This window comes from Micropterus salmoides, unplaced genomic scaffold, assembly GCF_014851395.1.
Source record: "Micropterus salmoides isolate LMB-PRFRI ecotype aquatic unplaced genomic scaffold, ASM1485139v1 Ms_hic_scaffold_2, whole genome shotgun sequence".
Taxonomy (NCBI): domain Eukaryota; kingdom Metazoa; phylum Chordata; class Actinopteri; order Centrarchiformes; family Centrarchidae; genus Micropterus; species Micropterus salmoides.
This window is the reverse complement of record NW_024041150.1, coordinates 10,801,810-10,825,609: the sequence shown is the minus strand read 5'-3', so window position 1 is coordinate 10,825,609 and position 23,800 is coordinate 10,801,810. Positions and strand designations below refer to the sequence as shown.

The 23,800-nt window shown below is 40.8% G+C and overlaps 1 protein-coding gene across 1 annotated transcript; it reads left to right on the top strand.

Moving 5' to 3' along the window:
• Positions 1-1,904: 1,904 nt before the first annotated feature.
• On the top strand, positions 1,905-23,545 carry htra3b (HtrA serine peptidase 3b). Its single transcript, XM_038731167.1, has 10 exons — positions 1,905-2,853; positions 13,068-13,167; positions 13,472-13,604; positions 14,164-14,253; positions 18,417-18,611; positions 18,772-18,804; positions 19,055-19,169; positions 19,272-19,329; positions 20,036-20,131; positions 20,254-23,545. Exons 1-10 carry the CDS (start codon positions 2,439-2,441, stop codon positions 20,420-20,422), a joined length of 1,404 nt encoding a protein of 467 aa, XP_038587095.1. The 5' UTR covers positions 1,905-2,438; the 3' UTR covers positions 20,423-23,545.
• The last annotated feature ends 255 nt before the right edge of the window (positions 23,546-23,800 follow it).

The following is a 23,800-nucleotide window of genomic DNA, read 5'->3' as shown; positions in this document are numbered from 1 at the left end:
CCGGCACAGGTGAACGTGAACGTGCGGCGCCGTAAACGATCAATAACTACAGGGGAATGGTGAGATTCAAGGCAGTTTACAGGGATGAAAATCCCGCTTTTCATGCAGTGATATAATCCTAGCACTTGTGACAACTGCACCAAATGCAATGAAAATATTGCTACTGTACTGCACTGCATGTGGGAATACCAAAAATCAAATTGTTCTGGAAAGACATAGTCAACCTGGTCTGATGTATAATGAGGCAAAGTTCTATTAGGTCTCTTACCTGATCCCCTCAGATTCATAGTGGTGCGACAAGTCTGTTTTGCTGTATTTCTGTGATGCTTTTTGGATTAAGAACACAGAATACAGATTAAGTATTTACTTTCAAGCAGGTGCAGAACATGTGTATATCCGCAGTCCGCTGGCAGTCAGCTGTGGTCTTGTATCCCAGTAGATGTGAGGTGATTTGACATGAGAGAAGTGTTTGATGAGTCAGGTTCACACTGTCCCAGAATCCAATCCCTGTTCATGCAGGTTCCAACAACCACCGAAGAGGGGAATACAGAGACAAGACCCATGATCCCTCTCCTGCTTCCCACTGACAAACACTGCCACATTTCTACTGCTCCTGTTACCTTTCTGTGGGCTGAATCTCGTTTATTTTTAGGCTAACACAGAGGCTAACACAGAGTCTTTCGATTAAGGAATAGTTCAGCATTTTGGGATATAGTAATGTTTATATTTGATTTCTTTTTATGAGTGAGATTATCAGACAACAGACAGTGAGGCAATGTCCTTGCATATTTCCAAAAATTAAGGAATGTGGGTGGAAATTCACATTTTACTATTAAATGGTGGGTATTTCACAGGCTGATTACAGTATGTTTATGTGGCTACTTTAAGCCCAACAAAATATAAACGAACGCCTATATGATACCTTACTTTGAGGAATTAAAATGTGTTTTAACCCTGTGTTTTTCATTTATTAAAATTAATCAAATTTGAAAAATGCTTTGTCAAAATAGAATCTCATCTGTTATTCATGTTTCCTTATCTTAAATTTCCCTATCTATTCACAAGGTATTAAGTTTTGAGATATCATTAATTTCAAGGTTCAACTTTATTATCATGTGTACAATGAAGTGCTTGAGCTCTAGTTTACCCTGCTTTCTACACATACACATACATACACTATAACAAATAACTAACTAATTGAATTATATACTAGTGTGAAGTCCACAATATACAATACAATACACATTAACAATACATGTTTTAAGTGTGAAGTGTAGTTCGTCAGCTGTTCAGCAACCTGAATTCCTGTGGAAAGAAGCTGTTACTGAGTAGGGTGGTTTGTGATCTGGTAATGTTTATTGGATGGGAGGAGTGAAAACAGAGCATGGGCAGGGTGGCTGGTGTCCTTAATGATGTTTAGGGCTTTCTTTTTGTAGTGGATGGATTATATGGATTTGTGGTAGTTTTTGTGTCAATTATTATTCCTATCTTTACTGTCCTTTGTAGCAGTCTGTGGTCCTGAGCAGGCAGGCTGCCAAACCACACAGTGATGCAGCCTGTCAGAACACTCTCCATCGTACAGCAATAGAACTTAACAAGAGAATTCTTAAGCATTCTGACACAGATATTTTTCTTTTTAAAGTGTACTAAAGCCGTGTGCAGAGTGAGTGAGATAGCATCATCTGCAGACCTGCAGTATTGGAACAGTGGGCAAACTGTAATGGGCCATGGGTAGCAGGAATGTTACATCTGATATTGTCTTTTAGGCACAGGAACAGCAGTTAATGGAATACATTAAGTAGCCTATTGAAACAATGTTTACTACTCTATGGGTTGGTTCATTGGGAGCACTGCCCTAAATTGACAGTATTTCTAAAATACTGGCTAAAGCCCTGGTAACAGCATCCCCTAAGACTGTCCCCGCTAGACCTGCCAGAAAGAAGAGACAAGTTACTTTAAGTCTGATCATGACGTCATAAAAGCAACAGCGATGCTGCCAACGTCTGAGTCTGGACTGGAGCGCCACGCCTCCGGGAGCTGCTCCACAGCTGCTCCTCATCTCCTCCCTCACTCCGGTCGGGTACACTGTCTCTCACTCTGCCAACTGTGGACGTTCACTCAGCGTGGGCGAAGGAAAGACACCACATCCAGTCTCAGTCCACTAGATACCCTGCATCTACAGCTGGTCTGGCGTTGCCTCTGGACGCATATTTGCGCGCGGGCGGGGCTACAACAGAGTGACAAGCCGCAAGTTCCAGTGTCAGGGTGTCTTTATTCAGATGTATTTTGCAGTATTAGGAACATATTTGTTCGTGTCTGAGGATTCCCTTCTGGAAGATCCACAGAAAGTGACGCGCAGTGCAGAGCCTGGGAATATGATATCTGCGTAACTTCCCTTCACCTCTGACTTTCTATCCGCGCAAAATTCTCCATTAAAAATGCGAGTCCTCCTGTACACCGCTGTGTTCCTTTACCTCAAGGAGTCTGCAAGCACAGAGCCCAAAGCCAAGTGTCCAACGCGCTGCGATGTCAGCACCTGTCCGAGCCCCAGCTGCCCCAGCGGCTACGTGCCGGACCGCTGCAACTGCTGCCTGGTGTGCGCCCAGGGAGAGGGAGAGCCGTGCGGCCGCAAGGAAGACCTGCCGTGCGGGGACGGACTGGAGTGCAAACACCCGGCGGGCAAGCGGCTCTCCAAGGGCGTCTGTCAGTGCAAGTTCAGCCAGGAAGTGTGCGGCAGTGACGGGAAGACGTACGGCAACGTGTGCCAGCTGAAGGCGACCAGCAGGAAGGCTCTGCAGCAGGGACTGCCAGGCATCACCCAGATCCAGAAAGGACCGTGTGAGACCAGCATAGGTACGGTTTGCGCATTTGTAGCTTCATTTGGTAAACCAGACAGTCTATTGGAAGAACTTGACATGGCCGGACCAAGTATTTATTGGACACTAAGCATTTCTAAGCCTTTCCCAAAACTACTCACCCTGCCACAGTCTTTACCTTTAAAGACCCCCCAAAGAAATAAATGATCAAAACTTCAATTAACAGTGGAGTCCCAAATTGCCGCCTGGCCCCTTGACTGGCCTGGTATGGCTCCACATTTTGACAAACAAATGCAGGTCTGGATTAGACGCTTGGTCTGGTTTTTACAGAAGTTCTTTGGATGTATAAAACCTCTTAAAGCCTGCCAGGTCACCCAGTTTAGCTAGTTCTAAGCTGCTTAGATCATGAATACAAATAGGCTAGAAATGTTTAAATTTTGACAGTATGGACATTTTACACATCGTTAGATCGGTTAGATTACCCACAATTTAATCGTTCATTTTACAGAAACAATGAGCCCCAACGTTTAATTTCTTCAGATTTACCAGCATGGTAGAGGGAATTAATCCAGGTTGTGAATACTGTCACGTGAAGTCCATCGCTCTCTGTCTACTGACTTCTGCCACACTTCTCCTGCACCTGATGTTGGGTATGCATGTACGCCAATGTTACCCTTTTCCAATAAAAAATACATTTTATTATTTCTTATTAAGTTTTTATTAAGATCAGCTAAGATTAATAGATTAAGATAGCCAAATATGATACATGTAGTAGAAACCTTTATCCACAGTTTTTCCAAAATGCTTCCTCACATCTCTTCTCAGATGGTTTGGTATCTGATTATCTGTTCATCACAACTCACTAGTTTTCTCCGTCACTAGTACTGGCAAGGTAACAACAGTTACCTTGGTTGCTGATAAGTCAATGGAGCGTCAATAGATCAGAGTGATATTTGCATTTTATGAGTTCCCCCGCCCCCAGTGGAGTACAAGACACAGTTGAGTGTGAATATTGAATTTAAACAGATCAAACATTTGATATTTTTCCACACATGAATAGTAAGCCTATTTTGAATTGGTTTGTTTACATACATACATATAGAGCTGATATGTCGGCCAAACTTAGCTTATTACAGATTTGTCTGTATCAGCATGTAAGTCGGCTGATAAGTGACGGTATAGAAAGATTAGATATCTGTGAGGTAACTTAGGCTACATTCAGACTGCAGGCCTTAATGCTCAATTCCAATCTTTTTCCAAGATTCGATTTTTTTGTTTGATAGTTCACATCGTTGTTTAAATGTGGCCCATATCAGACTCCAGTGTGAATTGTCCACGTCCTGAAAGTGACCCACATGCGCAGAAGAATATCACCAGAAAGAAGAGAGTCGTACAGAAGTAAAGAGCCACAGAGGTTGGCTTCAGTTAGCCCTGGTTAGCTCATACTTGCTAACCCTCCCAATTCCACAGGAGACTCTCGTATTTTATTGTCATCTCATGGGTCACATTTCTCCCAAATTATGACAAGTGTTCACAAGTTTCTGTTCTTTTCATTATGGATTTCTAGCGCTGTACAACACAACTGCCCAACTCACTATCTCTCTCTCTGTCTCCACTGTGTCCTCATGGACAAGTAGCATGCACTAACTCAGAAGAGAGCTTGTGGCCCGGTGTATTTCAGGTGTAAGAAAGGGAATTTGTGAGGAGATGATAGCGAGGTAGAGAAGAAAGAGAGCCAAGTGTTAAATTATGGCTTTTTGTGGAGCTTTTTTATTCACCGCAGAACTGTGGCAACAGCTACTCTAGAGTGATGTCAAAGACTGAGGTCGCATTTAAAAAGATCCGATCTATAGTGGATTTGGACCACATATGAAAGTGGCCCAAATCCGAACTGGAAAAGATCAGATTCCATGTGACTTGGCCTGTTCACGCTGTCATGAAAAGATCAGATCTGAGTCACATATGGGCAAAAAAGCAGAGTAGGTTGGGCCCTGAGAAGCCGGAAAACACGGCTTCGGTTCAGCTGTATATGTCCCCCTTACTAGCTTAGTAACATGGACTGGAGCAAGAGTTTCAGAGTGGTGAGTTATTAATCTGTAACAAAAGTATTTTTCCTCCATAAAGATTTAACTGAGCTCTGTCTCTACATCACAGTAACAACTTTATGTCCACTGACTGCCTGGAGGGTAGCTAGTGTTTGGAAGGGTCTTGTCACTGTTTTTCCACCGGTTTGTTTTTGAGGGCGTGTCTGACTAGCCTATTGTGTATTTTCTTCTGAAGTCACAAGAAAGGGAAGTAAAGGCTGGACTACAAACGAGCTGTTTTCAGGCAGTTCAGAGCAGAGCTTTCTGTGGGAAATGGGAAATCCCTTTGGGCTGGACTTTGGGCTTTTTCACTTTGCAAACCTGTTACATGCACAAAAAAGATTTTATAACTCAATAAAGGAGAGGGAAAAAGCCAAAAAAAACATAATATGACCTCTTTAAAAAAACAAAAGATTTAATTTAATTTTATTACACTAGGCCACAAGTATGCTTTTCTGTTGGCAATATCACACATCTGATTACAATCTGTCTTTGACTTCATGTAAATTAACATCAGCCCTCCTCCAGTCGAGGAGAGTCTCTGATGCGCCTGAATCTGTTCGGTAACTGCCAAAAATGCTAGAAGATGAATAACTTCTGCACTTTAACAGTTTAGTTACAACCAGAGATATGTACACATTGTACACATATATACAACACCTGGTCATTGCAGTGAAGCATCAATGCTGCCGCAGTATTGGTACTGGGAAGTCACGCCATTAATGCTTGTCTTTCAAGGCAGGAGCTCTATCCACAACTCAAAATACTTTATCTTTTATGGATATAGGGCATAGATGTCATTACAGCCTAGATAGGGGACCACAAAGATGGAACTTTCTCAAGGTATTTCTGGAAGGAACATCAATAATACCCCCAACCTATTTATATAAATTTATAGTTATACTATGGAAAGAGTAAAGATTACATGTGTGTCTTGGAGAGACTGATGCATATATACCTTTTCAACATCTGGAATGCATCTCAAACCTCCTCTGGAAGTGGTCTGAGAATCCATCTGGAGTGCTTTATGGGTGCATTTAACACTTAGCGTTTTTGAGATCAGATAGTGTAAATGGGGCCTTTAAGTCTCAAATACTGATATCAGCCTAAACAATCCAGTATCAGTCAGGCTGGAGTGTACAATAACTGAACAAGTTACAGTTTTGTCCAGTGCAAGTGTGATCCTAAAAACATACAATCCGTTCACAAAACCATCCAACTGGTCTCCCTAGGAAGTCCATTTAGCAGCTTTTTTGACAACTGGTGAAACTTCATCTGCTGATGAAGATCTTGTGATAGACAGCTACTAAATGGACCTTCTGGTGTGATTCTTAACTGACATTTCTAAGGCCCAGAATGACCTTTGAACCTGAATCTGGTGTTACAAGTAGAAATGGTTTACCACAAGATCATGTTGACTCATCAGTATAGTGCAGTCTGGCGCTCCATAAACTGCCCTGTAGCTGTTCTCAACTGTCTCCACATTAATAAGAGCCAGATTAATAAGGCTTGGTCACCAGAGTAATGCGTCACAGCACCAATAAACACTGGTTAGAGGGCAGATGCAGGTCTAACAGCCTGTTAAAGCAGACCAGATTCAGTTTTTGGAACAGAGCAGACAGTGGGAATTTACTACGCTTCCAGTAAAAAAGCCTTGTTTTCTGTCCTGGAAAGGTCCTCAACCCAAACACAGAGTTCATTTGTTGGAGTGTGATACAGTGCAGGCCTTGCTCTGTAAACATGAACTGAGCTGGCTGTTAGAGAGTGGAGCTTCTTTAGGAAATGCTGTTGTGAAGAGATTCTTTCTTGGTGCTGGTGTGTGTGGTCAGACAGTTGGATTTCTTTCTTGTAAAGGGAGGGCGTACTCCATAAATTGTGAGTTCACAGCAGTTTTGATTCACACTTCTTTCAGACTGATATGAGACAGGTGTTGGTGTGTCTGGTGCAGGGAGGAGATAACTTAGAGCTGAAGGACTGTTTAATAACGGTGTATTTCTTTTGCTTTATCAGAGGAGAATGTGAAAACATTCTAGAGGTTTCTAACTTACACTAACTACAGATTATATAGATTAAGATGTTGAACATTAAACTTGCTAAACATCAGCGTGCTAACATCGTCTTGTGAGCAATTTAACAACCAATAACATTTTCTTAACTTTGACTGTTAACGATCTTCCACAAATTTTTGAAAGATCTTTTTTATAATTTTTTACTTTTATCAGTCTTACAATTCCCATTCAACAGGGTTTGTTTCTCAAGAGGAGGTTTGAGCATGCATATAGTTTTATAACTCTGCTCTTTGGGCATTTCAGCAGACACACTTTGAAGCACTGACAACACCAGCATCTTTTGGATTTATTGCCAGCATCTGTGGTTTTATGCACACTTCTGTACATGTTTCTCATGTCTGTTACACTATTATACACACATGCTCCAGGCTGCAGTTCCCAACAGTTTATTTGACTACTGTCCCCATTCAAAACCAAATGGGGAGAAAAGTTACTGGCCATTAAAGGGTGAGCTCGGTCTTTTGCAATCTGGACCCTATTTTCCCATGTTTTTTGTGTCTATGTGACTAACGGGGACTGCAGTGAAACAGTGCTGCAATGTCATCCTTGCCAGCAATTGTACGTCAACTAAAGCCACTGACAGGCTCAGATTGTTACTGTCTGACAGCATTATGGAAAGGATCCCTACAGAGAGACCTTTTTTAAAGAATAAGATCCTTTTTGTTTAACTAGAAACAGTCACGTTATCACCTCCAGACTCCCTTGACAACAAAATGTAATTTTACCTCTCTGGTCTACTGCTACCTGGATTGGTTAGTTTGTGTAAAATGGGACTTTTGTGTTTTTAACCCTTTAAAACCAGGTCCAGGTTTAAACATACCACACTTATCCTTTAAATAATTATCCTTCCTTCCCTACATGCTGTTTATCATTTGTCCTACAATCCTTCCATCTCTCTCTCACACACTCTTGGAGGAAGTGTTTCTGCAGCAGTGAACTGCAGCCAACTGTTTTGTCTATCGCTCCTCCCACACCTTTCAAAGAGCGTAGGATAGCTATGGTGGCTGTCATGGGACAAAAGGTTTCTTTAGGTAGATATATTTAGAAAAGAGGGAAAAAAATAATTCTACCAGACGTAGAATTGAACACACAACCTGGAAATCCATGGAAATCCCGCACCAACTGAACTAACTGAACACCGTAACAAGCAGGCTACATATTATGTCTTATATTCTCACCCACTATCTAATGGATGGAAAAATTGCTCTGATGCAAAACTTTTTTGCAGAGCCCTGCTGTTTATTATTACTTCTTCTTCTTCCTCAAACTTACGTATTCAACATAGTGATGAGCGTCTACAAAATTCTACACGAAGAAGAAGAAGATCGTAGTGACGAAACGCGTTGTTTGTCCGTTTTCAGCTAATGTAGAAACCTGGCAGCGCAACATGGCGACGTCCATAGAAGGGGGGACCCGCGGTATTGTAGCTGGAAATGGCTCTAAGGCAACAAAAACATAACGGTTTATTATGTAAGGTCTTTATACACACCTGAAAACATAGTTATGGATATTATATTGCATTTCTGTCAATAGACAGAAATATTACACACTGAACCTTTAAAGTTCCAGAGGTTGTAACCATGCATATGCTAAAAGTATAATATATTGTGCACATCAAACAATACAGCCCAGGGGTCTCATTTATAAACGGTGCATACCTACAAAACAGTGCTGGAAACGTGTGTACGCCACTTCCCATGCAAAGGCTGTTATCTATCAAAAACAAACTCGACGGGAGAATGTGCGGTCCTCCGCGCAAACTCAGAACCATGACTACGCACATTAACTGGAGAAATGAGAAACGGCGACTCACATGCACACACTCACAAACGTTTGAAAAGGATACTACTGTGGAAAATAGATGAAAATATTAGCTCTGAGTATTAACAGTTGACAACTAGGACCCTATTTTAGCGATCTAAGCACATGGTGGTATGCACGTGCAGTTGCGTTTGGGGCATGTCCATCTCCAATTTTGCTAGTTTAACAGTGGAAAAAAATGGTCAGTGTGCCAGGCTCATAGTTCAAAAGAGTTTCACGAGTGTGTTATCGGGGTAATATGCAATACACCAATCAAAGTGTTTTCTCCCATTCCCTTTAAAATCCAGGTGCGCTTGTACCTTGTAGCATTGCTATTATAATGGGGATAAATGACTTTATTAAAAGCATTATTTGACTGATTGAATAGCAGACTCACATTCGAGGGGGGCGGGGGGGTGACATAAAAATGTGATATAAAAACTGTCTGTGATCATGAAGCCTGATGTTCCTCTGCAGCTCTGGGGTTTATCAGTGTCTGAACTCCAGTCTGGTAACAGACAGACAGACAGAGTCTCCTCTCTCAAACGTCTGGATCCTCACTGCCCTGCGTTATTAAAAAGTATGATGAACAGGTCGGGGGTCACATCTCTCCCCTACAGTGGTTTCTTTATTTTGTGTTTTATTGCAGTATGACTGTTTTCTTTATGGATTTCCTTTCATGATCGGAGAGGCTGCTGTCAGTCATTTAAAACGTTTCCATGTGCGCGGTAAAGTCACAGCAAATATTGTGGGGCATTTAAGCAGCGAAACCAAAAAACTGTAGTTATAAACTTGACAGGACAGAGGAAACTCTCCAGAGGAAAGAGAATTCAGCTTTTAGTTTCTGATATAAATCAGACGCTCTGATGGAGCTCAGCATTGATCAGGAGGACGGCTGCTTTACTCCAATCAGTTTCTCTGGAAGAACCTGGACTGAGTGTGAGACCTTTTGGATGTGTAGAAGAACACAGAACATGAATTAACATAAGATCCTGACCCATCCTGTCAGCATGTCGGGAGATTTTAGTAGGCTAATCAATGAAGTTACGCTTTTGTGCCTTGTGCGCACAGCGTCTCTCACCATCGGAGTAATATGCCCCTAAAATAACAAAAAACAGTGAAATACTGCTGCGATGACTTTAGACTTTTTTTTGTTTTTTGTCTCAAGATGGCAATGTGCCAACAATTTGCCTGGCCACACCTCATTTTAAGACCAACACTCCAATGGGCACAAGTGCCATTTAAACAACGTGGGCACCGGGCAAGAAAATGAGTCAGCTGGAAACTAGCAATGACACTTGCGCTGGGTGCAAGATAGAGCCCCAAGTGTGTGTGTAATCAAGAGATTAAACACAAAAATTACTCGTCAGGCTCATATCAATCAGTCAATTTTAGGTCTGTCTTCATTTTTTTAAAGTTATTAAGCTGGACTACATTTAAAATGATTCCCCAGAGAAGCCCACAGCGTGACTCCACAAACTGAAATACAAGTGTTTAAATGTTACATGTGCAAAGATTTAAAATCTTCTCAAGAAGATAATAATCAGTTTTTGGCTTAAAACAAACTAATAATGTTTTGAATTTAACTTTAAAATTTTTCTGTTTTATAACCTTGACTTAGCGACGTACCCTATTGTTTGTAAGCGAGCTTATGCCCTATGATTACACCTCCTCACCTGCTTCCATATGTGTGTCACAAAAAACACGGAATCATCCATATCCATAGTGAATTTCATGCCAGTCTGGCCAGTGGATGTTAAATATGTTGCTCTGGAACTAAGTATTGGTCGGACAGACCGTCTGTTCATGGCTGATGAATGAAACAGATTGCTGGTCTACAATCAAGGTTACAATCATCTGACACACACACACACACACACACAACCACACACACACACAACCACATATCCCAATGAGAGATCTCAACTAAGGAAAAAGGAAGTCCCTGCAGCCCAGAGTTGTGGCAGACTCTATTTACATTACCCTTTGATAAAAAATCCTTTATTTTGTCTGGGTTTAAAGGGAATGTTGGCAAACACACACAGATACACACTTTGCCACTGGAGCTTATATCCTTACAGGCGTGGTTACCTAAAATAAATGGGTGACTGACCTGTGAGTTCCAACTCCCAAGTCGTTCGTAGCAAATCCTCCATCATGCCCATTTAGACCATTGCCACGAAAGTTGTCCAGCCTAAAATCCTTGATTAGTAAACTAAAATCACATGTAGTACATTTCAGCTTTACTTGTGAAGTGATTCTAACTGAAAGGTTTCACATGTGCGGTTTTAAACACCATCCATCTGGTTGGCGTGTCTCTCTGGGGGCAAATCCTCATACAGAGAGGAAGTCATTTGTTTGAGCTTTCTACCAGCAGCAACAGCAGCGTTCCCTCTCTTTCTTGTGAAAGTGTACATTGCCTTGTTAATGGAAAAAAAAAAACTTTTCATATTCAAAGACAAGGCCATTGTTCACACTTCAGTTAAGAAAAGATGCAAGTGATAAAATGAATTTTGAGTCTGAATTTAATTTGATGCATTTCCATATCCTGCCGTGGTGATCTAACTAACAGTGTTTCCCAAATCTCTCCTGGAGTAGGGCAGGGCTGGACTGGGACAGAAAATCGGCCCTGCCAATTTTGGCCCAGGCGACCCACCAAAATCGGTCGGGCACCCCCCACCAATACACCATCCTTCCATTTAAGGGCTTAGATTTGGGGTGTGACGAAACACTACTTATATTTCACAAGATTGGAGCGATGACAACAAGACAAAAATATATTTTAATAGGCCTACTATTTAGAGAAAAAAAAAAGTATCCTTCCCCAGAAGATTTTGAGCATGAAACGTTTAATTTCCTGCATTCTGAAGAAATTTTCTGCACCAGGGAAGCACAAAATTCAGGTGCCAGCTAACAATTCAGAATATAAAAATATAATAGAATGCAGTAGCTTATTATTGTTTTTAGCTCAAGTTACTTTTTTTGGACAACACAGAGTTTTCTTCTATATTGACATTGCATTGCAGGCTTATTGTGCAAATAAACCTTTTTCATGGCATTTTTATTTGTTAGTTAACATTTCTTGGTGCAAGCTATTTTTCATAAAATTTTGGTAGCTACATGTCCCCAGCGTCCCCAGTGTAAATGACCCTCCCTCCCTGCTCTCTCCCTACAGGCTGAGCTACTCCATGCTTACAGTTTCACCTCCACTCTCCTGCTGATTTCTCACTCGGCTTGTCATCCTCAAGACCACATTAGAGGAAAAGCATGGTTTATTACAACTTGTTTTCATTTTTGTAGCTCCGGCCATCGGTTTATTCAGTTATAAAACTATTGTGATCACCAAGTAAAATGCTGAGATCTTGAATCGCTGAAAATAGTTCAGCCAAGGCATCAAATAGTTCAGCCAAGGCATCAAATACAAGCAGTTAGGTTTTTAAACCATCACTCTGTGTTATAGCTAACAACATTCACATTTAATGAAAAATCCAGACAGAACAAAACAGAAAAAAACCTTGGTAAAGTTTAATGTTTTGTCCCTACAGGACTAAAAAACATCACAAGAAGCTGATGGATTGAGTCAATACCATATCACTGATCTCATAAATGTAATTCCAACACTCTTCTTTATGGTCTACTTTCTCTCTCTGCCACCACTTTCTTTAACAGCTAGTCTCAAACGCTAAGTCTGTCTGCTGTTTGTAGTTGTTTTTACGACCAGCTGGCAACTCGGTAAGTGAACCCAGGGTTTTCCAATCCAGCCATGAGCATGTTCACATAAAAGAGGCGGTGTTAGCAGCAGATGACCAATCACAGACATGAACAAGCCTACTGCCAGCAGAGCGTCGTATTTTACAAACGAAGAGCTAATTGTAACATTACAGAAATACGACATGGTCTAAGTAACACAGCTGCAGCTGACATATGCAGGGAGACAGAAAACCGCCGACAGTGCGAATGCCTAAATTAACAGGCGTAGTCTATAATAATGCATTGATTTGACGTGTTCTGATGGAGTCTATGAAAATAATCTTTCAGCTCGGCTGTGTGTCGGCGTTTCCACATCAAAAGACTTGGGCACTGAATAAGTGGTCATTCCACCTCACTTTTAAGATCTTCCAAACATTATTCTAAATTAATCTCATAAAGCAACAAAATGAAAATTTCATATCCCATATCGCAAAAGGTGGGGCGGAATGTGACCAGTCTCTGTTATAGCCTATAAGAGCCTGTGACAGGAATCATTTCTAAATCAACTGAATGATTTTTAAAATACAGAACTCTTCTTGCCAATATAGGTCCTCCACATGCTGCCAGTCCACGTTACAAGTTCAACTTTATAGCTGATGTGGTCGAGAAAATCGCTCCTGCTGTGGTCCACATCGAACTCTTCCTCAGGTATTGACACTGTGTGTGTGTGTGTGTGTGTGTGTTTATAGGGGTTATGTTATCATGTCGGTTTAGAACATGTGACTTAAAATTCCAACTTTCAGAATCCATGAAATACAACTTTGCTTTTTTTTTGCAAATGAGTTTCAAAGGAGATAAACAAAAGAAGAGGTCATAAGAAATCAACAGTAATAGCATGTTTTTTATGTCAACATTTAAAGAAAACAAATTGTATAGGTGCAGTTTTGAGGGTGACGTTCTAGGCAAACTTAAACTAACAAAATGATAATGATCATTTTTATTCCCACCCCAGGCATCCTCTATTCGGTCGGAACATCCCTCTGTCTAGTGGCTCTGGGTTTGTGATGTCAGAGAACGGACTGATTGTGACCAACGCCCACGTAGTCTCCGCCACCACACAAGTGTCTGGTCAACAGCACCTCAAGGTACAGAAATACTGTTTCTCCAGAGTGATCATTTCTGTTTCACAACAGCTTTCCTGTCTAAATTATATGCTAATTAAAATTACTTACTAAGTTCCTAAGTTGCATTGAAGCTGCTTTGCCAGTGTTATCTTTGGGTGAAAAATAAGACTGAGAACAAATTTTAAAAAATGCCACTATTAAGTGTAAATTTAAAGGAATAGATCAACATTTTATGAAAAACTTTTTTTTCTTTCCCAGAGTGAACTTTTCTTTCTTTCCCTTGCAGAAAGAAAGCAAATAAGCATATTTTTATTATAAGTATACATATATTTTATTATAATCGAGAAATGTAAAGAAGTTTAACATTAGCACCAAATTGGCTGTTATAAGATGTAGGATATTGGCAATGACGGGTATTTACGGTATATTACAAGATATTTAGAAGACACATAAGGCAGTTACCCTAGTTGCAGAAAACTAAGCACTGTACTAGATATACTGTACCTATTATACACCCTATGCTATGAATTTGCTTTCATTTGAAATGTTAAATTTCCTGAAATCTCTTTCATACCTGAAGGTCCAGATGCATAATGGTGATGTATACGAAGCCAGCATCAAAGACATCGACAAAAAGTCAGACATCGCTACTATCAAAATCAATCCACAGGTGAGTCTACAGTTCTATGAAATTTTCTCAACAAGCAGCAAATAGTTTTTATGGCTTTCTTGTAAGAAAATGTCAAGGTCATGGTCAATCAGTGCAATTCTGGGAATATTTTGTTCAAACTTGACCATTACAAAATGATTTATCAGTTTCTCTTCATGGTTTGAAGTTAATTACCCCAACACGTATTTTGAAAGGTGAATATTGATATGTATGGATAACAAAAACAGTGAAATACCACGCTGTTGACTTTAGACCTGTTTTTGTTGTCAATGGCACAATAGCTTTCTGAAGTCTCAAGATGGCAACAATTTGCCTGCTTCAAAGCTGCCTCACATCCCATGTGACACCTGTCAGGCCTCACCTAAAATCAAAACTGAATGACATTGTTTTGGTTCTGCTGCCAGTTTGAGCCAGACCACTAGTCACCTGAGAATAAACTAGATCAAGGCTATTCAGTTAGCATGGAATGGGGGCCTGAGAAATATGGGTTAAAATATGACCGAAATATGAGGAAATCACATTAACAGCTATAGATACAGTAAAATGCAAGAACAAGGAGTGCATATATTGTATTTTGTAAATGCATAACAACAACACCTGTGTATAGTATAGCATCCAGACACACAGAACCAAGGCATTTCTACATTAAAATGGCAATATAATCCATATCCGTGAAAGTTCTCAGTCATCCAGGTCATTGTACATTCCATCAAATGGAAAGATTGTAGCTACGTTATGAATCCTTTTATACATATTTCCCCAAAATTTGGCTGGAGAACCTGATTTGGTATCTTTGGAAACATGGGTATTTTCAATGGAAATGAAATACATTGCTGTGGGTTTGAACAAAACTTGGCCACACAATTTGAGTTTGTAGAGATTAAGACACCGTTGGGTGGGTCATTCAGTGCATATCAGCATCTGCTTTCAAAAACCAACAGCCGATCAGTTGAACCTCGGGTCGACTTCTCAGCATTACAACTGGGAGAGCTGGCTCAGGACCAAGACAGGGAGGCGGTAGAGAAAGGGAAAGACAATCCAAAACACTCCACCTTAAAGAAATCCTTAACACAGAGCCACATTCTTTCTCTCCCTCCATCACATCATCTGTCTGCTCAACATATGCTTCTACTCCATTCTTTTCCTCCCTTTCAACTCCTCAACCTTTCCTTTCATCATATTCCCATATTTTCTTTGTAGACACTTTCTTACGTGTCTCTTTACAACTTACTGTATGTAAACCCTTTGGAATAACCGGGATTTCTGCATAAATTGGTCATAAAATGTGATCTGATCATCATGTAAGTCACAACAGTAGACAAACACAGTCTGCTTAAACTAATACCACACAAACAATTCTATTCTTTTATGTTTGTATTGAACAAACCGTGTAAACATTCACACGCATTCAAAAGCTAATTGGTGTCAGAAGTCAGCCAACCTGGAGTCAAATCAGTGAGACCATATTGGAGGTGTTGGTTAGAGCTGCCCTGCTCTATAAAAAACACACACCAATTTTAATTTTGCTATTCTCATGAAGCGTTGCCTGATGTGAACCATGCCTCGAACAAAAGAGCTCTCAGAAGATTAAGATTTGTTGACTTGCATAAAGCTGGAAAGGGTTACAAAAGTATCTCTAAAAGCTTTGATGTTCATCAGTCCATGTTAAGACAAATTGTCTATAAATGGAGAAATTTCAGCACTGTTGCTGCTCTCCCTAGGAGTGGCTGTCCTGCACGAGCACAGTGCAGAATGCTCAGTGTCAGCTGAGCTCTATGATACATCAAACCCTAAACAAGAATGGAGTTCATGGGAGGACATTATGGAGAAAGCCACTGCTGTCCAAAAAAAACTTTGCTGCCTGTCTGGAATTTGCAAAGGAGCACTTGGATGTTCCATAGCACTACTGGCAAAATACTCTGTGGACAGATGAAACCAAAGAACACATAACCATATGTGTGGAGAGAAAAAGGCACCGCACACCAACATCAAAACCTCATCCTAACTGTGAAGTATGGTGGAGGGGGAATCATGGTTTAGGGCTGCTTTGCTGCCTCAGGTCCTGGAAGCTATCATTGACAAAAAAATGAATCCCAAAGTTTATCAAGTAATTTAGCAGGAGAATATAAGGCCATCTGTCCGTCATTTGAAGCTCAACAGAAGATGGACAACGACCCAAAGCACATAAGTAAATCAACAATAGAATGGCTTCAGCAGAAGAAAGTACTCCTGCTGGAGTGGGCCAGTCAAAGTCTTGACCTCAACCTGATTAAGATGCTGTGGCATGAACTCAAGAGATTTATTCACCGTTGTTCAGGTCTGATCTGCAACTACAGAAAACATTTTGTTGAAGTTATTGCTGCCAAAGGAGGGTCAACCAGTTATTAAATCCAAGGTTTCACATACTTTTTCCACTCTGCACTGTGAATGTTTACAAGATGTGGTCAATAAAAGCATGAAAACATATAATTGTTTGTGTGGTATTAGTTATTTCAGACTGTGTTTGTCTATTGTTGTGACTTAGATGAAGATCAGATCTCAGATCTGGAGACGTGCTTGGCCAGTCCATCACCTTTACCCTCAGCTTCTTTATCGAGGCAGTGCTCGTCTTGGCGGTGTGTTTGGGGTCGTTATCATGTTGGAATACTGCCCTGCGGCCCAGTCTCCGAGGGGAGGGGATCATGCTCTGCTTCAGTATGTCACAGTACATGTTGGCATTCATGGTTCCCTCAATGAACTGTAGCTCCCCAGTGCTGGCAGCACTCATGCAGCCCCAGACCAGGATACTCCCACCACCATGCTTGACTGTAGGCAAGACTCACTTGTCTTTATACTCCTGAACTGGTTGCCGCTACACACGCTTGACACCATCTGAACCAAATAAGTTTATCTTGGTCTCATCAGACCACAGGACATGGTTTCAGTAATCCATGTCCTTAGTCTGCCTGTCTTCAGCAAACTGTTTGCGGGCTTTCTTGTGTATCATCTTTAGAAGAGGCTTCATTCTGGGACGACAGCCATGCAAACCAATTTGATGCAGTGTGCGCCGTATGGTCTGAGCGCTGACAGGCTGACCCCCCACTCCTTCAACCTCTGCAGCAATGTTGGCAGCACTCAGACATCTATTTCCCAAAGAAACCTCTGGATATGACACTGAGTACGTGCACTGAACTTCTTTGGTCGACCATGGCAAGGCCTGTCCTGAGTGGAACCTGTCCTGTTGAACCGCTATATGGTCTTCTTATAGCCTAGGCCATTTTTATGTAGAGCAACCATTTTTTTTTTCAGATCTTTAGAGAGTTCTTTGCCATGAGGTGCAAAGTTGAACTTCCATTGACCAGTATGAGGGAGTGTGAGAGCAAACACCAAATTGACACCGGGGAGGGAAAATTTGGACATTTTCACTTAGGGGTGTACTCACTTTTGTTGCCAGTGGCTTAGAGATGCTGTGGGATATGTTATTTTGAGGGGACAGCAAATGTACACTGTTACAAGCTGTACACTCACTAGCAAAGTGTAATTTCTTCAGTGTTGTCACATGAAAAGATATAATCAAAGATTTACAAAAATGTGAGGGGTGTACTCACTTTTGTGAGATACTGTAGCTGTAGCACATTGAACAGCTTAAAATGTACCTGGCCATTTCAACATCGTCCAGTTTAAATGCTAAATGGTGGCTCCTTATTCTTCCATACCACTGCTAACAAAACACTGACTGTCCTTAGCTTATAAGCTAAAGTTACCAGTGAATGTTTGTTTACATTGTCTCTCCGTGCCCCTGCCGGCTCCGCTGTCAGTCAAACTTTCAAAAACAGTTTTTGACCGCAAAAAAGGACTGATGACTGATTGTGATTTTAGTTGGACTTTTAAGGCTTGTCTTTCCATGTTACTAATATTATATTATAATAAACTGTGTATAGCTAGGATACAGCAAGAAGGCCACAGGTTTTGAACCCCCCAGGCTTTCGCAGTGGAGTGCTTATTCTCCAGATTTGAGTGCGGTTTCCTTCCACAGTCCAGAGCATGTTGGGATAATTTGACACTCTAAATTGTTTGTATGTGTAAATGCGAATGTGAATGATTATCCTTCCTTGCTCTGGTTCTCCAAATTTCCTATATCCTACTACAGCAGCATCTTGCCCTTTGTCTATTCCACATCCCAGATGGAGCTACCTGTATTGTTTCTGGGCCACAGTGCAGACCTGAGGCCCGGAGAGTTTGTGGTCGCAATCGGCAGCCCCTTTGCCCTCCAGAATACTGTCACCACTGGCATCGTCAGCACCGCTCAGAGAGACGGCAAGGAGCTGGGCCTCAGAGACTCTGATATGGACTACATACAGACGGACGCTATTATCAATGTGAGAATAAAGCAAGGCAGAAAACATGTGCTCTGAGTCAAAAATATTGTTAAGCAGTGAATCACTCTGGATTATGTCTCTTTTTTAGTGTGGTTGTAAGTTGTAAATATGTCATATTGTAAGTGGAATCACATTACTGTTTTTGTGTTTTCCTTCACAGTACGGGAATTCCGGAGGACCCCTTGTCAATTTGGTAAGCTTTTGGTTTCCTACCTTGAAGCTTTCATTGAAACTGTAAAATATCGTTCCCTGCTTGGGTCTGGTTGTTAAACTTAGAATATAAACTGCACAACCACAGCATTTGTCTTGTGGTGCTGGCTTTGCTCCATCATTATTTCTTGATGATGATAACCTAAGAAACATTTGTACTGTCCTGTACTCCCTGTAATTTCCCTTAAGAAAGAAAATCATCCTAACAATCATGCTATGTCTCTGTATTTGAGGACGGTGAGGTGATCGGCATTAACACCCTGAAGGTTGCAGCTGGAATCTCATTTGCCATTCCCTCCGACAGGATCACTCGCTTCCTCAATGAATCACTTGACAAACACAGCAAAGGTGATTCTGACAATGACGTCACTGGGCAAGGATTAAACATCTGTGAGTGTCTTGCTGAATATACAGAAACTGTATAACTGAACTAACTGGAGTCTCTTTCAGATGTGAGGTCAGTCAAGAAGCGTTTCATTGGAATCAGGATGCTGACCATCACACCAGGGTAGGTCTGAATATTGTGATAATAATTGGTGGTGGTAAAAATGACAAATAGCTATCTTGTGTTTTTCATTTCATACTAATCCATTTTCACTATTGTCCAAATTCTCACATGCTACATGCTACAACCACAGGTGTCCAGCTCATAGCAGGTTACAGCACAGTAACAGCTACAACACCCAAATCAAAAGCTCTTGAAAGTAGCAAAGGTGTCCCACAATGATTTATTTTGGGTCTCCTTCTGTTCACATTGTGCTGGATAGAGATAACCTAATTAGTATCCCTCCCTCTAAGCATTGTAATGTAGATGCAAGCAGATCATTTTGTATTGCTTGTTGTTTCATTTTAAATAAATAATATTGGTTAAAATTGGTTATATGTTGTGAGCTCTTGCATAGCTTAAACAGCGTCTAAAAATTACTTAGAGCTTGTCTTGAATGCTGATTATAAAAAGGTTATGTCATTTACACATTCTAAGCTATTGGACCCCCCAACTAGGCTATGGGAAAACGATTAAGCACAGTTCTTTCTATAGATATTTAGGATTTGTTCTAGATGACTTTTTCATTCAAGCTCCATATACTCCACATGCTGCTTTAAGATGAAGAAGAAAACATGGGAAATTCACATGTAAGGGAAATTTTGATGATGGTTGGTGATTGGTTAGGTAATGGACTTTCTTTGAGAGAGTGTGTATTTGCTTCTTCCAGGTTAATTGAAGAGCTAAAACAGCAGAACCCAGACTTCCCTGATGTTACCAGTGGGATTTATGTCCATGAGGTTGTTCCTCACTCACCTGCACAGAAGTAGGTTTAATTTATTTATTCATTCCTCAAACAAAAGCAGTGCACAGTGTGTTCCTTGTTTCTAGAATAAAATGAATGCTTTATCTACACCAAGCTCGTTTCATCTCTTCCTTTGTCTCCAGAGGTGGTATCAAAGATGGTGACATTATTGTGAAACTGAATGGCAGACCTCTGATGACCACGGCCGACCTGCAGGGGGTTCTGCAGGAGGAGACAGCCTTGCTGCTAGAGGTCCGGAGGGACAATGATGATCTGCTCTTTAACATCGAACCTGATGTTATCATGCAGTAAATATTGGAAGCTCAACTTTCATGGAAAATCTAAACCCCTATTTTTGTGAAAGAAAGAGTCTGATAATGTAAGCGCTGCACAAGTGGGGTGGAATTTCTGTCAAGTGCACACATCTTCTGATACTTTGGCAACTGACTGTTAACTGTACCAAAGTCAAAGCAGCCCATGGACGATGTGGCACAATGCAGTTTTGGTTTCAGGGATTTACAGCTGTGCCTCCCACCTGCTCATACCAGTTCAACATTGGAACAGGTTCACCCTAAAGAATCGCATAAACCCAACCTCCTTTTTGTACATATTTACTGATCTCAGGCAGTAATGGTTGTTAGGCAATATTTTATGGTACACATCATCACATAAATGATGAGATGAAAGCAAAGCTGATGAATATACAGTTTAATTGATATATTGCTGTAGCATTTTTTAACAATTTAGCAATTTGCTCTTAAGCATTTTTATTTTCAACAAAGTTTTTTCTAACTTCATTCTACAAGTCCACAAAACTCCTATGACGCCTTCAGTATTCAAGCAAGGTTAAAGAGCTGGTCCACTGTTCCATGACCATAATCTGCAATGCTCCTCCTTATAACTGCTTTTCTTATCCAAAGCCCCTGCCATCACCTGCTACCCGTTTTGGCATTTCACCCGAACTTCTCCTGGGATGTTGTGACTCGTGGTCGGCATTTTAACCCCTCAGCCATTCCCTGCACTCCACACTTGATCATCATGTCCTGTCTTCACAAAGTAATGGCTCCATGTCATTCATGGGGCATGGGCCTGGCTACCAGGCACTCACCGGTAACCTTCTCTCCCAGACCTGCCTTCAGCAGGGGTTCCTGGTCTCCCTAATCCAAGTAGCCTCCAGAGGGATTTCTGATGAAGAGGGAGCTGAGCCTGACCAAGCAGGGCTCTTTATTTACCAGTTGATCTACACTCAAAGCTTATCGATTGATGGCTGAAAAAATAAGATTGTGGATACAAGCATCCAAAATGAGTTTCCTTTGCAGGGTTTCTGCCTTAGGGACAGGATTAGAAACTCAAACAACCAGACAGAGCTCAAAGTAGAACCACTGCTTATTGACATTGAAAGGAGTCAGTTGAGGTGGTTCAAGCATCTCCGGGATGTCTCCCTTTAGATGTGTTTTGGCTATGTCCAATTGGGAGGAGACAGAGGTAGACCAATACACACTGCAGGGATTTTATATCCCATCTCCTGGGAACACCTTTGGTTCCCCCAGGAGGATGCGGTTGGAGAGATGGAAATATGGGCCTACTTTAATGCTCAATGGTGAATGCAAATCATGAGGTTAATAATAAAGAGGTTAAATGGATTTTCATTTGTTAATTAAATCATTCATGTCACTATCAAAAAAGATTACAGTGCAATTTTATCATTTCAGTAACTTTCATCAATCTCGTTTTTATCGCTTACTGTTTGAGTTCCCTTGTATAGATGATTCTAAACAGTATCCGCATGAAGGCCTTTCCTTTGGCTTGATTAACTCTCTGCAGTCAACTTAAGGCAGAAGTACCAGTGTGTGATTTAAAAGATTTGCACTGAAAGGTGTGATCTTCAAAGGGCTACAGAACTGAAGTTGAAGTTGAGTTGACACACTATTGTTCTCCTCTATATAATGAGCACCTTGGTGTCAACATACGCTTTGTGCCTTGTGTCTTGCACACTGGACTGCCCAATTTTCTTCATGAAAATAGGGTTTTAATTTTGTCAGAATTGGCCTTCAATGAAGTATCAGCCAGTTTGGTTCAATGCAGATATGATGGGCAGTTGTTATTGACCACAACAAATATTTAAGTTGTATTATTTGTACTGTCAGTTGTATAACCAGATGAACCATTACAGTGTTAAATGGTGTAAATAGTTCGAGTATGGCTTAATGGTTTTAATGGACAATGGTAAGCTTTGTATAGCCTTGGTTTCAGTTCATTTAGGTAAACAAATACACACACACACAAACTAAACTAAAATACTTGTGGAATGAAGGTAATAATTTGTTGTTATTTTGCTGCTTTGTTGCTAATTTGCTGCTGTCTGCAGCAAACCACATTTTGAGATGGAGGCATAATCAGGGATCATTCCGAAGCACATCATGCAAGTGCACATAGAGCATGATATAGTGGACGAAAGGCTAAATCGTCTTTAGTCAATAGTCGATTCTGAGATTGCATTTGGGCCAATGCATTCTGCTTCTTATACTCTACACACAGACTGTTTACCTGCATGCAACCAAAGCCCTTGCAAACTTGATTGACTATAAATGGACTACAAAAAGAAACCAGAATGCTTCCAATCCCAAAATCTTGTCCCTTGCCTACAGATTCTGTATTTCTGTGGAGATCTGAATATACCATTACTGACTGACAATTATTTTTATCTGCTTATAATGACATTTTGTTAGCTAGCTAACCCTAGGATCTGCTTAAAGTAGCATTAACAGAATTTTTTGGCCACTTTGGTGCACCAGAACAATCATTAACAAATTATCACTTTATAAAGTTATTATCACCCTATGGTACAATGTTAACAAACAGTGGCCTATTTACATTTTATGAATGCTCCACTATGTTCACCAGCTAGTCGCAACTTTGTCTGTCTCCTGTAAAGTAATGGGCAGGTGTTGGCCTTTAGAGCTGCAGCAGAAATGAGGTTGATGAGAGCAGTGAGAGTGACCCACAACAGTAATGTGGGCCGTGAAGCCAAGACAATGAACTGAAAGATGCTACAATGTTCCAAAGAGCTGAGCTGAAATACAGAGTTAGTGATAAAGATCAGTGGAAATTTTATTTTTAAGCACTACAATGAACTTCCAGTGTATGTTTGAGATTCTACATCCAAGCTGATGTTCAACATTGTTGTCTTCTCTGTTCTATTGTTGCCATGATTCTTTGATACTGTAACTTGTCCTTCCACAAACAAAGGCGAGCCACATGTGTTGATTAAGTATAAACGAAGTGCTATGTTGGAATGAAGAGCACAAATTGTGAGCAGATGTTGTCTCACGCTGCTGTTGCTCTGGTTCATAACTGTACTATCAGTATGAATAGACATTGACAAAACCTAATGTTTACATGTAAGTTTCCAATAAAGCAATACTCTACATCAGCCTTTGGAAGCGCCTTTTTCCACCAAAAAGTTTGGACAACTATATAACTTTTTGTTACAACGGTAATATGTTAATGGTACTGTAAATCCTTCAAATCTAGGTCGTAGGCAATGACTCGGGCCGTTTTTGCAGGAAATATTTAAGAGCTATTTAGCTCAGTAGTACAATACTTGACTGTGTGGAAACAAGGCTGAGCTCTCCTCATGGCCAGTCATAAACATTCCCAAGTGGAAACAAGTCTCCTGTGCTGGAATGT